Source organism: Rhipicephalus sanguineus, unplaced genomic scaffold (genome assembly GCF_013339695.2).
Source record: "Rhipicephalus sanguineus isolate Rsan-2018 unplaced genomic scaffold, BIME_Rsan_1.4 Seq372, whole genome shotgun sequence".
NCBI classification, from domain to species: domain Eukaryota; kingdom Metazoa; phylum Arthropoda; class Arachnida; order Ixodida; family Ixodidae; genus Rhipicephalus; species Rhipicephalus sanguineus.
Genome location: NW_023615121.1, coordinates 22537 through 39068, shown reverse-complemented (window position 1 = coordinate 39068; position 16532 = coordinate 22537). Strand labels below are relative to the sequence as shown.

The 16532-nt window shown below is 48.5% G+C and overlaps 1 protein-coding gene across 1 annotated transcript; it reads right to left on the bottom strand.

The window, feature by feature from the left end:
* Positions 1-13149: 13149 nt before the first annotated feature.
* On the bottom strand, positions 13150-16185 carry LOC125756645 (uncharacterized). Its single transcript, XM_049411544.1, has one exon. The coding sequence runs from the start codon at positions 16030-16032 to the stop codon at positions 13537-13539; it is 2496 nt and encodes an 831-aa protein (XP_049267501.1). The 5' UTR covers positions 16033-16185; the 3' UTR covers positions 13150-13536.
* Between the last annotated feature and the right edge of the window lie 347 nt (positions 16186-16532).

The following is a 16532-nucleotide window of genomic DNA, read 5'->3' as shown; positions in this document are numbered from 1 at the left end:
AGTCGGCACAGGATGTACTCCTGCAACTACACCGAGAGGTCATCCAACCGGTGATGAAATACAACGACAGGGTCATCTTAGCCTTTGATCTGAAGGGGGCCTTTGATAATGTTAAACATAGCCTCATTCTCGAACACCTCAGCGACACTAACTGTGGACAGAACACGTTCAATTACGTCAAGGACTTTTCATCGGACAGAGTCGCCCTGATCCGCATAGAAAACTCAGAATACGGACCGTGTCAAATGGGTACTAGAGGGACACCGCAAGGGGCTGTCCTCTCTCCCATCCTATTTAACATCGCCATGATGCATCTACCACGTCAGCTGGCGGGCATGGAGAGCATTCGTCATGCCCTCTATGCAGATCACATCACGGTTTGGGCAACACAAGGGAACTTGGGTAACATTGAGGACAGCCTGCAAGAAGCTGCAGAAATTGTACACATCTACGCGGCGCGCTACGGACTCCAATGCACGCTTAACAAGTCCGAATTCCTTCACATCAGGGGCATGTCTAAAGACAACACAGATATCTCCACGCTTCCTACGGGCCCAATCAGACGAACGGAGGAGATCAGGGTCCTGGGCCTATACATTCACTTACAGCTCCGAATTGACACAACACTGACCAGACTGAGGAAAATAGGTGACCAGGTGGGTCGCATGATCCGCAGGGTCTCCGACAAGAGGGGGGGGGGGGGGGACTTCGGTGCAAAGATGCGTTGCGGCTGGCGCACGCTTTTGTAACCAGCAGGGTTATGTATACTCCGTCCCTTACCTCTACCTCCGCAAACATGGGGAAGAAAAAATCGAAGCAGTCATTAGGAAAACGTTAAAGAGGGCTCTTCCGATCTCTGCATCCAACAGCCGTCTCAAGGCTTTGGATGTGGTGAAGTCATATCAGGAGCTTAGGGAAGCCCATCTCCTCAACCACTATACACGGTTGGCCCAAACAATCTCTGGCCAAAGTCTACTTGCGCGACTGCATATAAAACATGACTTCCACCTACAGGAGCGGGTCAAGGTGCCAGAACTGTGGCGCACAGCCCTTCTGGTCCGACCTCTCCCCACTAAAATGGACAGAGATGAACACACCGCCCGTCGTGAGGCGTGCGCTCGGGCGCTGGAGCCACAGTATGGACAGAAGACCGGTGTCTACTACGTGGACGTTGCTGGCCCAAACCCTGAGGGGTGGTACACGGCCGCTGCTATACATGAAATAACACAGGTGGATGGGCTAACCTTTAGGGCGTATACTGTAACAGAGGCTCAAGAGGTCGCCGTTGCCCTTGCGGCCTCTCACAGTAATTCCAGATGCATTATTACGGATTCGCGGCGCGCGTGTCGCAACTACGTAGCAGGGTACATCTCACCCTTAGCCTACAAAATACTGCACAACTGCATAATGGACGTGGACCCTCACCCGAAACGTATTATTTGGACTCCGGGTCGTCAGGGATTACGGAGAAATGAGGCTGCAGATGCGGCTGCCCGAGCGCTCATTTCCTGGTTTCCTCCATCAATCCCAATGGAGACAGACGGGCAGGGTTACCCTCTTCCTCGGTATAGGGAAATTCTAGAATATTATAAGGAAATTCATCGCCGCTACCCTCCTCCTGCAAGGGGGTTGAAGAAAGCAGATGAGCGCATCTTATTAAGACTCCAAACTAACACAATGTTACGTCCAGCAATCATAAAACACTTCGACCCTACGGTCACAGGACAGTGCCACCACTCTGGGGAGGTGGCGGACACCTACCACATGGTGTGGGCCTGTCAAAACAGCTCAGCCCTTACTCCTCACCCTAACTCTACACAAGAGGACTGGGAGGCGGCCCTGCTCGGCTGCTCAGACCTTCGGGCCCAACAGGCCTTGGTACAGAGAGCCAGGGCGGCGGCTTCAACCAATGGGGTCCCGGAATGGCGACTCCACTATAGTCTGTAGGAACCTCTTAAGAGGTCGCACACCTCTGTTTGTAAATAAATGCTTTTCACCACCACCACCTTGCTGTCCCTTGGCGTGCTTTCTCGTGTTGCCGACGGTGCTTTCTCTCTTTGGCGCAACCGCTGCGAGGCGGTTGCAGCAGCACACTGACCTCCACTGGAAAAGCTGGACGGCGCATCCCCGCTACTTAAGGCGCGAGCTTGTGAAGCAAGCGGAAGTTCACCCACTTGTCCCGGAAGCTGCCGTCTTCTGCACTTTTCTATGCGCGCGAAGTTGTTTTAGAATCTGGCTCACCAGGTTCTTAAGCTGGGGCGAAGTCCCGCGCCGTGCGCGTAACCTTAGCTCCAAAGGCGACCGCTACAGGCGCAGCTCGCGCGAAAGAGAAGTCTTCTTCCTCTTGTACTTCGAGCGCCTTGATGATGATATTAACGCAGGCAAAACTACATATAGCATAGCCAACTGTAGCATGCGCACGCTCGCGCGATAGAGAAGTATTCTTTCTCTTGTTCTTCGAGCGCCGTGATGATGATAATAACGCAGGCGAAACCACATGTAGCATAGCCAACTGTAGCATGCGGCGCTCGCTCACGCCGGCGCGTGCTCTAGTTTGATAGGAGACCGCTAGAGGCCACAACTTCGCGCTTCCTCTCCCTTTCGACTGTCCTCAGTCAGTGCCTGTTATACCTCGGTGGTGCAGGCTGAGGCAATTATTTTATGTTTTTCTTTAAGCCTCAATATAATTTCTGTCCTCAGTCAGTGCGCCTCGATACTAATAACATGAAAGAAGAAGACAAGGCGGCGGAGCGGAGGGCTCGCAAGGCAGCAGCAGCGCGGGCTCGCCGCCAAGACCCTGCGGTGAGAGCTCGCGAGGCCGCAGGAGACATCGGCGTCGTGCGGACCCCGTGATACAAACCCGCGAAGCCGAAGCAGCGGGTAAGCGGCGTCAAGAGAACCTCGAAGGGGTACGGGCGCGGGATGCAGTGAGCAAGCGCCGAAAGCGGTCGCTACCTGATGGTGGTGCTGGTGGTGATGTTGCAGCAGGCGGGGCTAGCCTGGCCTGCATGGCCGGCAGTTGTTCCGCCTGAGCATCTCCTGAATTGTAGGGGTTTGTCACCAAGTGTTGAACAGCCCAGTGTCTCGCAGGTAGACCAACAAAATTCGTTGCACGCTTCTCGTCGTTGCCGCTGGCCCTTCAGGAAAAATGACGTCTTCAAATGTCCGGTGCCTATGACAACCTTTTTGCAAGGTGCGGACCATCGCTGCTCTTTCCACATCAAACTACACATCGCTACCTGAAGTTGTTGGCGCCGACGCGCGCTTCCAGCGCTATTTCCTCGACTGCACGTTCGGCCACAGCTGCAAAGTCTCCGACCGCTTGTGGTTCGACAACAACCTGACCACAATCGCTACTATAACAACGTGTCACTTCTTTATATGACAGTAGAGGAATTGTACTTAGCATTCATAGTTTAACCGATTATCTCGGAGCCAGCTCCTCAGTCATCGTTCACTTTGTGGATATGGCGTGATTTTTTTTTTTCAGTTGTATTCCTTGGCGTTCTTAAAGGCGAAAATTAACCGTCGGCGGTGTCAACACGAGCGATGCAAAAGAAAAATCGTCACGTCATCATGACGTCATCACATGACGTCGTCGCTTTGCTCTGCCTCTGTGATCGGTGAGCCAATCACGGGGATCAATGTTACAGCAGGCAGTCGCCGTGGAGCTCACTTCCCAATCCTAGAGCGACTGTACACGGAGCTTCTATCTGTTCTGTCGGAGGAGCTGTTCTTCCTCGGTGAGGAAGAATTCCTTTGTCACTGGTCTTGCTCCTTTGTGTTGGTCTGTGACAGACGCGTGAAGCTTGTCTTTGGGTCTGCCTGGTTTTGGTAGGCCGATACCTTGGTTGGTATCGGCAGAAATGCCATGCAAATGCGCGAAATGTACATATTCACGTTTTATTTGTGCTTTCTGTTTTACAATGTACTGTGCACATGTATACCTATAGCTTTTTGTGGCAAATTTTTACGTGTGTGTAAATGTGTCAAACATCGGCTGTACAGTGGGGACGGAAAGAAACGGGAACATAGCGGCATCTACAATCTCTGCTGTTTCGTATTTCTTTTCAAGCGGTTGTATACCCTGCATGGTAATAAAAAACCTAGAGTCATCCAAGATGCAATCAAGAACCATTATAGAATCTTTTTTATTGCGACCGAGATCAGAGCGTGATGAAAACAGGGCGCAGCGCTGTTCGCGTTTCTCTCCATCCCCTTTGTACGTGTTGCCTCCCCGTCATTTCATGTGTTATGTCCATGTAACTGAAGTCTGTTTTGACATTCTCGTAAACGTATGTCGAGCAAGCAAATGTTTTGTCGAATTGTTATTGATATTAAACGTATATGATATTGGCGCAAGTTGGTTTCAAACTACGCGCTCAGGCCGATTTGTACGCCCCCCGGTTGGCGTATGCTCGGGCGTTGGCGTTAGCACGTTCTTCACTGAAACGGTGACTGGGAAGAACAAGAGGTGCAGCTGTAGAGCATAAAGAGGACTGTTCTCCAGAGCTGCTCGGGGACTTTCGTTTTAGTTATCTCCTGTTTCCATCTGGGGCACAAGTTCGCCCAACTCGCTATAGTTCATTGAAGTGTGTTTTAGATGCGAAGCAGCTTATGGTCGAGCCTGTTCCCTCCCTGCGCCGTTCACACCCCCACTGCGCATGTGCAACAGCTCGCCCAAGCTTCCGGAGGAGACCGCTAGAGGCGCCACGGCAGCTCCTCTAGATGAAAATGACCCGCGCGTGCTCCGCTCATTCTCCTCCCGGCAACGCCACCGTCAACGCCACGATGAGCGCCAGCGGCAGCAATGCTGCTGGTACTGCTGCGGAGAAGAGGGCTCGAGCCACTGCCATGAAACGGCGGCGGCGGCAAGCCGACCCCGAACTTCGAGCGAGAGAAGCGGAAGTGCGCCGTAAACGCCGCCTGCAAGAATTCACGGAAGCAACGAAGGCTCGCACAACGTCGCCTACGCTAGAGGCGCTACACTTTACGGACCACAAGGCCGTCATACTCAAGGGGCAACGCAACCCAGAACTTAAAGTCATCTACGGTAATGATGAGTAAATAAAGAGCAACTTTAAAGGCAACACTTTACGGAACTTTAGGTGGATACATGAGCTGTTTCGCATGCTACCCAGGGTTCTCTTTACGGGGAGATGTGTGTAATGTTTATTGGACTCTGCTTTACAATATCTCTTTTCTTTTTCTGAACAAACGCCGTGGGCGAACCTGTGTTCGAGGCCCCGAGTCATAGGTAGAAGTTCCCAAGTATAAAATTAGTAGAAAAGAACGAAGACGGGAGTGAGAAAGTTGACAATAGGAAAACGCACGCAATCTCTCGCGCACACAAACGCACATTCAGTCACTCGCGCGCACGCACATACACACACACAGAAAAAAGTTTACATTTGAGATAACAAGCGCGACGTGCAAGAACCTACAACGCGCCGTCGCACTTATTTCCGGCACATCCGCAAAGGAGCACGAGTGCGGCCGAATAGAGACCGAGGAAACATCACTTAGCGCTGTAACACAGCTCGACACCAGAACCGCCCGATCACTTGTACACACGCCCCTTCAACAGAACGAAGTCCAGCAGCTGCAATTTTCTTTTCCCGAGCCCCGCGAGCGAGAAAAAAGAAGAAAGGAAAACGTGCCCGGAAGTGGAGAGGAAGTTGGAGCAGCCAATCGAGGAGGAGGAAGTTATATTACTTCCATCGCGGAACGGCCATTCGTAACGCGCACGTAGGGGTCACCTGTGCGAGCCGTCACGTATTCACCCGCGTATTACTACGCCGCCCTCTTTTTTTTTTTTTTTTTTTACGGCGCGCGTACTACATATGCACATACGTAGTAGTATACACGAGGCGTGCATTGTACTCGGGGACGACGCGTAATACAATGCGACGCGCGTACATGCGTTGTTGCGCGCCCCATTATGAGCTCCGCGGCTTTGGCTTTCGGTGGCTCGCTTAATGGCTTGTTCCTTTATTGCCTCCGTAAGAGCGTTCGCAATCGCATGGCCTTGCTACTGTCTCGATGCTACCGCCTTTTCAAGCGAACGTTGTTACGAGTTACAGGCATGTATTCACAAACCAACGACATCCTTCTCTCGTACCTTCCTTCTCTGTTTTCTGCCTTCAGTGCGCTCGATAAAAAAAGTAAGCCAGTATTCACAAACCAATCTTGTAGTTTTCATTTACCATGTTAGCATTGTTGTGCCCTTCTGATGCATGTAGAAAGAGCTGAAACACGAGGAAAAAAAATGAGATAAGGATAAGGTTGGTTTGTGAATACTGGTCACATTTTCCCGATAGGGCAAGGGCTTCAGATTTTCTCTTTTTTAATGTGACGCCTTCCAGAAACTTGAATTGCGATGTAAAATCTGTTCTATTCGTCTAACCTTGCCGGTAACTTTGCCGGTACCTTCCGTTGATAATAGCGGTTTCTTAATTGATTGGCCGTAACATTTATTGCTATGACAGGGAGGTCACTACGCGCGTCATGTGGCTAAATGCGCGAGGTTTCGGATTCTACTGCCACTTTCGTCGACGGAACGAAGTACGATGCACGAGGGAGCCCTTCGCTTGGGAATTTCTGTATGAAGATACTAACTCTTGAATACTAGAATATATTAGGTCCACAGTGAAGCGTTCGAGGCACTCACTTATTCCTGCATTCCACTGCGCCATGACTCACAGTAGTATTGTGGCAAAAACATTCGAATGAATGAATGAATGAATGAATGAATGAATGAATGAATGAATGAATGAATGAATGAATGAATGAATGAATGAATGAATGAATGGTAAAACGTTTGTAGCTACCAGTGCTTCTGCGCGGCTCAAAGTATTTTTGAATTTAAGCTAAAATTGCATCGGAATATGTTTCACTGTCGAGCCATTGCTTACGTGGTGTTAATACGAGGCATTGAAATAATGAATCAGTGAAAGAACGAAAAAAAAAAACGTCTGTAAGCTGAGTGCTTCTCGAATTGCTGCTGTCATCTTTTCTTCGGCACGGGTGTTACAGTTATACAACTGTGTGACTTCAATACTTTCGCAGCTTAGGTATTCAATCAATCAATCAATCAATCAATCAATCAATCAATCAATCAATCAATCAATCAATCAATCAATCAATCAATCAATCAATCAATCAATCAATCAATCAAATCGGACTTACCGATGAGCGTTGGTTGCGTATAACGCATATGATAATTCTAATGATTTTCGCGCTGCGTTGGTTGTAAAGCCCATTCATTACTCTTCACCGTATGCGCTTCGCACGTTTCCATTGTATTGTAATTAGCACTGGGCGATACCGAGAGCAGCCTCGTGGTTGTAACCATGTACGCACTTCGTTACGTACCTTGCTAACCTGACTAAAAGCCGGCATTTTCCATGCATAAGCGATGCCTATTCACTATCGTCGTGGCGTTTATTGATAATCGCTCGTTGCACGCTATCTATACGTGCGCGTCTGCAACGTTGTGAGCTTGCAATGAATGCCAGTATACTGGAAACCGTGAACATTTTAATTTCCTCGCTGGGAAATGCAAATCGCTAATTACGCGTTTTCATCAAGCTGCACGCGTTAATTATCCGCAGTGCTTTAAAAAATGTTGCGTCGTCATCGCGACATACGTGGTAATAGGGGACCCTGGACTAAGAGATCCAACCACCCTTGCCCTGATACCCCAAATTAAAAATGATGTTCCTACTACTTCTGCCGGCCGCGCTCATGTGAGCAGGGAATGAGCCTGCGACTGTATGATATATTGAGTTTCAGAAGAAGGTTCTCAGTTAAGGATATTAATAAAAAGTCATAATGTAGCTCCAAAAATTTATTCTGACCTGTCGACTAGGGCCTTCACATTTGATAAAGACCGGTCCCCGGTAGAAACGTCAGAACAAATGTTATGCGTTTCATAGTGACATATTATTCATACGTATATCTGCGAATGGCAGTGGTCCACGAAACCTTCGCGAACACGAAACTCGGGCTACCCGCGAGTTTGCGTAATAGATGGCTGATACCAAAGTTTAATTTCACTATACCGGAGTCGCAGGCACGGCTACACTGACACCCCGTCACCCCCACCCCCCCCCCTTCTCTACCTCTGCCCGATTCGTGAGCCTTTCTCGTCGCACTAAACAAACGTGCACCCGTCTATCTCTCATGCTCGCTAGGAAAACAATTGCACGCATCATATGCATTAGATGCACTACAGCGCTGGCAAGGTTACGCTATTTCCTCACGGACCGCGATTTGTTAATACGCGCACGGGCAATTCACGTTACACGGAGAGGCAGGTATACAGTCACGTGATGTCGCAACGCGCGCCAGTGGCGGCCCACAAGCAGGCCGTCGTGAGGTTTGCGTGAACGCGCGCGCGCGCTGAAAGCCTCGCATTTCTTTCTTTCTTTTTTTTTTGTCGATGGGGTTGGGTTATTGAACGCCTATCCCGCGATTGCACGCCGCGGCGTCTCACGCAACCGACCGCTCGCAGCACGGGCGTTGCGTTCGAAGCGAGTTCTGCGACCGATCGCGCTCCTGTGACGTAACGTACACGCAAGCTCGTAATGCGCATGCGTACGCGCGTTTTATAGGCGCGTTTGTGACCGCTATGAGCGGCGTTCCGAAGCAACGCGCGTGCGCGCGCGTTGCGTTATGCGAACGATCTGTACACGAGGGTGCACACAACCATTTGTGTACAAGCGTGCGCGACTGCGTAATAGTCTGTACAGCCTGAGAAAATCGCGCGCTTGCACGTGTTCGTATAATGCACCTGCGGTTGCCTAGTCAATGGAAGCGGTTTGTTTGTGTCATCGTTGAGAAAGTTACGTGCAGCATTTGGGGACACGGGTTTGCCTGGGTTGCATACGCAGCACGCTACGCATGCTATATGGGGATGGGTGTGAAGAAAAAAACATTTGGTATGCAGCTGAACCATTGGACTGATATTGAATTCTGACAATATCGCTGCTATGACAAGGGACGCTCAATTAGTCAAGTTCTAGCCATAAATAGCCGTCATTTAGCAACGTTCGCCGACATAGGCGTGCGCGTTGTTCTCCATAGCGGGGGAGGAGATTGAGTGAGTGAACAACTTTATTGAACGATCCGGCAAAAAAAAAAGAAAGAAAAGAACAAGGAGAGGGGAATGGGATGGTGGAGACTCCTGCGTGCATGCGAGCCTCTCAGCCGCGAAGGAAGCCCCTCGCGCTGCGAGGGTGGCATGTCACGTGCTGGACCTTGTCTCTGTGGGTAGGCTTGCTCGTGTTTTTTTTTTTTCTGCATGTTGGTAACCGAGGTCCTGGATTCCCCTAGCTGGCTGTGGTGATGTACCCTCTCCTCCCCCGGGTTACTCCTGGACCTGCAGAAACCCGGGGGAGGAGAGGGTACATCACCACAGCCCCCTCCCCTCCCCCGTCCCAGTGGCGGAGTCCGACAGAAAGCCAGCTTCGCAATGGATGCAACAATGAAAATCCTGTCGTTGTGTGTTTCTTTTCTCTGTGTATGTGCTCTTTCGCGGCTAAAAAATGGCATTAAGCAAGTACCAACTAGGCCAACAAACAGAAAAATGAGGTGCCTACGTGGTTCTCACAACAGGCTGTTTTTAGCCCCCGGCTTTCCTGGGCTGAAGGCCGAATGTAAACAGTTGTTCAAAGGCAACATCAGCAGCACTCGGCTACAAGAACGTGCATGACCATATAAATCCGCCCTTTAAGTGATGACGGAAAGAATCCGAGTAAAGGTATGAGCCAGACTTTGCGCCACCTTTCATGATTGGGGCAGCGCGCTTTCGCAGCTGATCGCGGAGGCCACTGTTAAAGCGACGCAATGTACATACCAAGGGATTGAATCTAAAAAAAAAAAAAAAACCAAAGGGCTCTGCGTGGACGAAGCACGTGGTCTAAATACACATGTCATCTTAAGGTACGACAGGTTGGGACGATAGTTCATTGTGGACACTATAGGCTCGCTTAATCTGCGATTTCAGGCTATACTTATGTGGGCAATCGATGTTGATTCGATGCGCATTGATTTCATGCCTTCTTTGTAAAGCTCACGCAACGGTCGCGAGCAGACTTCGTGACTGGCGAAAGGCGCCGCCGATAAGATCTCTGGAGTTTCGTTTTCAACAAAAGCGTGCAGTCGAAACACGCGTGGTACACGATTGCCGAGCGTGCCGCGTCATTCATTACGGCGTGAAAAGGTGTAGGCGGAAGCGGCGTTACGATATTGCCAACGGTCCACTGGATATCATGGGGCGACCGCTGTCTCTAATGGCTTTGGTGCGGCCGTGAGCGCGGGCGCATAAGAAACATACAGATTGACTCCCTCAGTTTCATTTGGTTGGTTGGTAACAACTTTATTGATGGTCCGGCAGAGCTTTCGCCGACTGGGCTTTAGGTCTCCCACGTGGGGACGTCGAGGCCTTGCCTCACCGCCGCCTCCCGGGCCTGCTGGACAGCCCAAAGTTGGTCGCCGAGGCAGGGGCTGCGCAAGGCAGCGGCCCACCGCGGCGGAAGGGTTCCGGAGTTAGCACCTAGCGGGTTTTTGTCACAGTCCCAGAGCATGTGATTTAATGTGGCGACTTCAGTGTGGCAGACCTTGCATATATTTGTCGGGTATGTACTCGAGTAGAGCCTGTTACAATGTGCGGGGTTGGGGTACGTGTACGTCTGCAGTTGTCTGAGGGCCGCCGCCTGCGTCCTGTTCAGCTTGTCGCTGCACTCTTAAAAAAAAGAGAGTCAAAAGAGAGTCACGACTGCCTGACTCTCTTTGTGGCAGACGATGACCACCTTTTCTCCTAAGGGGAGTCACAAGACTCCCGCCGGCGCTCCTGGTGAAATAAATGACTCCCTTGCTCCAGGGGAGTCAGTGATGGGCATAAAAATGGGCATAGAGATTAAAATAAATAAATAACAGAGGAAATAGATGCTGACAGTGAGGGATCTGTGGTCTTCGCACACGTTCTCTACGTCGAGTCGGACACACTTTGCAGCCGTTACATCAGTGAGAATTAGAGAAAAAAAAAAACGCTTCAATTAAGATTTTGATTATCAATTTGAGTGCACTTGCTTATATAGAAAAGTTGTAGGCCGTCAGAATTTATGACCTACACACTTTTTAAAAATCTAAAAAATTGCGCGTAGGTGAGGTATTCGTCACCGAATTTCAATGGTAATACAGTAAAACCCCATTATTTCGACCCCCGTTAATTCGGAAAATCAAACGTGTTCTCTGGTCCCGGTCAGCATGTGTATTGTTTAATGGCACCAAATTCTCGTTAATTCCGTCATATTTCGCCGCAACCCAGCTTATTCACACGATCCTCGGAGCGCACCTGGCACGAAGCGCCGCAGATATGCGATGTGTTGAAGCTGAAGAGCTATAGCCACGGTCTGCATGCTGGTATAAAACTCGCACGAACCGAAGAGTACCCAGAATTTATTTTTAGGGGGGGGGGGGGGGAGAGAGAGAGTTCAACTATACGTTCTTCATGTTTGTGCGTGCGTTTGTAGTGTGCATGCATTTATACACATGTAAAATTGAGAAGTAGAGGGGAGGGGGGGGCGCGGTTGAGCCCCGCAAAACCCCTCCCTTGGCTACGCCCCTGAAACGATCGAACGGTCAGTTTATGGCCATTCTTCCGGCGAACAAGAATGTCATGTGCAAGTGGTGGTGTTGGTGGTATAGCAGTACGTTACTAAGGGATGGGTTCAGAGCACGTTAATTTCGATCTCAAGACAAAGGGGGTTCGGGCCGCTGTTACATTGTGAACAAAGTCGCGAATGACGAAAATTGTTTCTTTTACACTCCTCTCATTCAAAATAATTCTAACACGTATTCATCAGAAAATGAAAATGCACTTGTGTAATATACACTTGCTGATTTCTTTCTCGATACTTTCCATAATTCGGCATTCGGTTAATTAGAAATTTTTTTCGGGTCCCGTGAAATCCGAATTAAGGAGCTTTTACTGTATCGAAGTCACGAGCCCGCCGGCTGCTCTGTTACGTCAGACAAGAGAGCGACGAACTTTAAATGACGGCGCGGCTGTATCTTGTGGAAAGTCATCTAACTTGCACAAACACATCGCATTGCCTTTGCGTGCGAGTTTTGGTGATTATCTGTTTCTTTCGCGCTGTGCACTAGAAGACCACTATTTCCACCTTTGCTGCCGCTGTACAGCATACAATTAAGGGGAAGCCACTTCGGCGCTTCTGCCTGCAGAGAGGCGAAAGAGGGCTTTGCGCCTATTTAGTTTAAAAGAACACATATATACGCATCGCAGCGTACATAAAGAATAAGTGGTTCACTTGTGTATTTCCGAAGACTTGCCGTTTTTCCTTAGCAGATTCTGCTTCGACGCACCGTGATTGTCACGGGCAGTTCTGACGTAACAAAGCGATCGCCTTTCCTGCGCATCGCCATTTAAATTCGGTGCATATATAAAATTACAAGGAATTATTGCGATTCTAAAAACAGGGTATGCCAATAATAGTGACGGCCTACACACTCCTATCGAAGGGCCAAGGAAAGCGTAGGGGGTTATGTTTTTCCTGGTTTTTAATAGAAGTGCAGTAATTATGAGACAAAGGAAAGATTAATTAAAGGGACACTAAAGAGAAACAATGAATCGGTTTAGATCGATAAATTGTGCTCTGAGAACTGATGTCGTTAATTTCGCCACCATAGCTTTATTAATAGAGGAGAAAATCAAGTTCAAAGTTTCATTTTTAAATTTGGCGCCGAAATCTCCCCGCGTGACGTCACGGATTTCAAAGTGTATTTATCGTATTTTGGCGCCATTGGCTCAACAAAATTACCCCAAACTTGATATGTTAAGTCTATGGCCCCCTCAAAGGACAATGTACTTCATTTTTACCGATTAGGAACTACGTAGTCCCTAGTCGGCGCCATCAAAACATGTGACGTCACGGCGAATGGTGCGGAAACTTCAAGGTAGCGTCGCCACCCACATTTTGTTTCTGCGCGTTTTCTCGCTTACTAAGCGTCTTCTCGCAGCAAGCGTGGTGTTTTTGGTATTGTAAAAGAGTACTTTACTAATATGAGAAAAATCGTTTTGCTCTTTAGTGTCCCATTAAAGCAGTCGAAAAGCGACTTCCGGAGGAGAGTTCTTTTTTATTCCGCCTTCATATAACTGGGATATGAAACCAAAGAAAACACTATGAATCTGCCAAAGTTCGAGCTATAGCTGCAACTAAAGCAAAAGTTATCCAATGCTTTATTAAAGAATCACTTACATATAAGAAAACAAACTGATCTTAAATTGTTTATTTATGCGGGACGCAAGCGGCACAAACAAAACACTGTACACATAAATATTTATTTAGAAACACCTCACAGGACTAGAATGCAAGGGAAGCGTGTAACACAATCGTATTGGTTTTGCATACATAGAAACAATGCAGGAATGTACAAAAATGAATATGCAGATGTGAAATTGTGAGGCATACACTTACAAAGCCTTTACGACATAAGGCCAAGGAAACATTTTTAGTTAAATAACACCAATTCACACCTCGGTACCACTTCCCCTCCGAAGTACAGATCTAGACACTCGGGTAATACCTCAGCCCCTGGCATTGCTGCGCAAACAGCACTGCCTTTAGACACTCTGAATGTGTATCGATGTCTCCTGAACTCAACAAGTTCCATCGGGTTCAACAAGAACAGAACCTCGCTCTGACCACTAAAAATGGCAGCGATTTGAGCAAACTGTGGGTCATCTCCCTTGGCCATTACTAGTACATCTCCAACATGGTACGTAATATGCTGCATAGTGACTGACTTGGCTTGCCATGTACTACCTGGAGGTAGACGCTCTTCAATGCATGGAGGCAAGTCAGATCTTTGCACAGGTTTCAGGCCTGTCATGGTGTGGCCCTGGTCAAGGACAACCTCAGCAAATTCATAGCCTTGCAAGACTTGGTGACGCTCTGCAAGTGTTTTGCAGATGTTTCGGTAGTTCTTAGTTTTTGACGCCACATTCTTAAAGTATTGGTGTTTAGCCTCAAACCTCATACACCACATTTGTTTAAGTGGACCAAAAAAGGAAATCATACGAGGGTAATGCACCAAGTAATGCAGCTTTGGGATTATGCGGACGGTTGGATAACGATCAATGAAAGAACGGAGGAATTCCTGAATTTTCATCTCAATATAAACAAGAGAGTCTGACGGAAGCTGATCAGATAAGAGCAAGTCTGTAACTTCTCTAAACAGGAGGTAGACCTCCCAGTCTTTGTTACCTTCTGGAACTTTCGAAGCGAAAATTTGAGGCAAAAGTCTGAAAAGGCACCACTTCTGTGAAGCAGTACCTTTCAAAGGGGCATTGCTTTGCAGGAAGGCTTCTGTAAGTTGAGGTGGTTTGTTAGGTCTGTCATTACGACCATAACAAAATGTGCCAACTTTGCTCAAGTCTGAGGGCACAAGAACATTTTCTTGAAATAATCCTTTGAGCACATGCTTGATCACAACTGAGCAGGCTCCTTCAAATATATCGTGCATAATATCCGGTGGGAGCTGCGTTGTGACATCGAAGTTAGGCAGGCAGCTCATTGGTGATGGCTCATTCACACCATAAAGTCTTTTGTACAAAACTGGATTGAGATGAATGGCTGTGAGGTGGCTGTCATGAAGTTGCTGCGTTCTGATGTGGCATAGTTCTTCCCTTGTAAGAGATGCAAGATTTGCATGTTGTGCCATGCAGAATCGACAAACTGAGCCCCGTGAAAAAGAGCACGTAAAGCCCCCAAGCCGGTTCATGGAAAGGTTGTCTCCACAGCACGCAAGAACAAATACCTTGAAGCAAACCTCATTTTGTCCAATATGTACATTTATCCCTATCTCTTGCAGCTCCTTTAGTTCATCAAGCAATGGACCCAAAACAGTCTCCAAGCCATACCTCTGTACATCAGCGTACTTTGCAAGAATAGCAAGATGCAAAAATTTCAGCTGAGAGCGGTATTTTGGGTGCACATTCAAAACTGTGTAGTACACAGCCAGAAGCTTGTGCACACCTCTGGCAGGGCCGATAGGATTGGCTATTTCCACTTCATCCATGTACAGCAGAATGTGAAGTACTTTAACATTTTTGCTGTGCAGTACAGTGCTCATCTGACGCTTGTAAACAGAGCCGTCCTGAAAAGTGTATAATGTGCCACTCTCGACAACTTCAGTGCTAATAAGGTGCTCAAATACATTTCTACACTGTACAAACTGACGTATGACACTGCCAACAGAAACGTACTGATACGAAGCTTGGTCGTCGCCAGCATAGGCACGCTGTTGTGCCTCCGTGAATGGGAAGTTCGCTTTGATATAGCGGGATCGTTGGTACCGAGACCGAATATCATCAAACAGGCCTACAAGAAAGTTGCAGTCGAGGACATGTGTCAAATTCTCAGGAAGAGCATAACCGCATCCTATGAGTGCCTGTTTAACACACTTGCCAAAACGCTTCAAGAGCGACTGCACCAGAAATTCAACTTGTTGAAATAAGCTGTCACAGACTGAGTACGGCAGTTTTCGACACTCAGAAATGTTAAAGAACATCTTGGCAAGGCTCTGGAGTAAATCTCTGGTGAAGCACTGCAAAGTTAGAGGGTCCGAGGGCTCTTCGTCCGACGCCCCATATCGCGAACGTGGCTCACATTGCAGACCGGGGGAATGGGAGGGACCAGTAGCACCTTCATCGTCTGCACACACTGTGTCAACTAAGCTGGAAGCTTCATTGGAATCACATAATTCTTCTGAAGCTTCAGGTGCTGGATCATTGTCAACTGCTGAGATCCACCGCTGGTGTTTACGGTAGACATGGTTCCGAAAGCTTCCAACGAGTTTGTAAGTGTTTCGGCAGCCATCAATGCCGCAGGTTACAGTGAAGTCCGGGTCTGAGGAGTGTATTTCTTCCAGATGCCAAATCACACGTGTGAATTTCGGTGCGAAGAACGGGCACCGCGGGCACCTAAAGCAGCAGGCGGAACTCATGGTCAGAAAGGAGCGTTTTACGTGACACGAAACACAAGAATATTTAGCGAGAAAATGGCCGATCACATTTGCCACAATAGCCAGCCGCGAGCGGACAACATGTTCGAAAATTTTTCCTGTGCTCACTGAAGAAGGTCAACATTTTGGTCGGGACCCGTCGAAATTGCACTGAGCCGTCAATATTGCGCTGACGCGCGCCAACGTGCTGTTTTGCTTATGGCCGCTGTTGCGCACTTCGAAATGTATTTAGAAAGCGTTTTAAAATACCAAACACGCGTGATATTTGGTACAACATGTATAGTGCCTCTAACCGACAGCTGTAACTGCGAGTGCACATGTGCCAGCTATCGCTTTGCACGTAAATAAACCTTCAGGTAAGTAAAGCCACCAACAGTTTCGGTGTGGGCGGCTTATGGCTCTCGGATCAGGCTTTGGATTCGGCAACTGAATTTTCGCGCCAATTTAGAGTTATCGGCGCCGGCCTCTCTCCATGAGCGAAA

Coding starts and splice junctions, on each gene's coding strand:
- LOC125756645 (XM_049411544.1), bottom strand. CDS start 16,032: ATGAGTTCCGCCTGCTGCTTTAGGTGCCCGCGGTGCCCGTTCTTCGCA.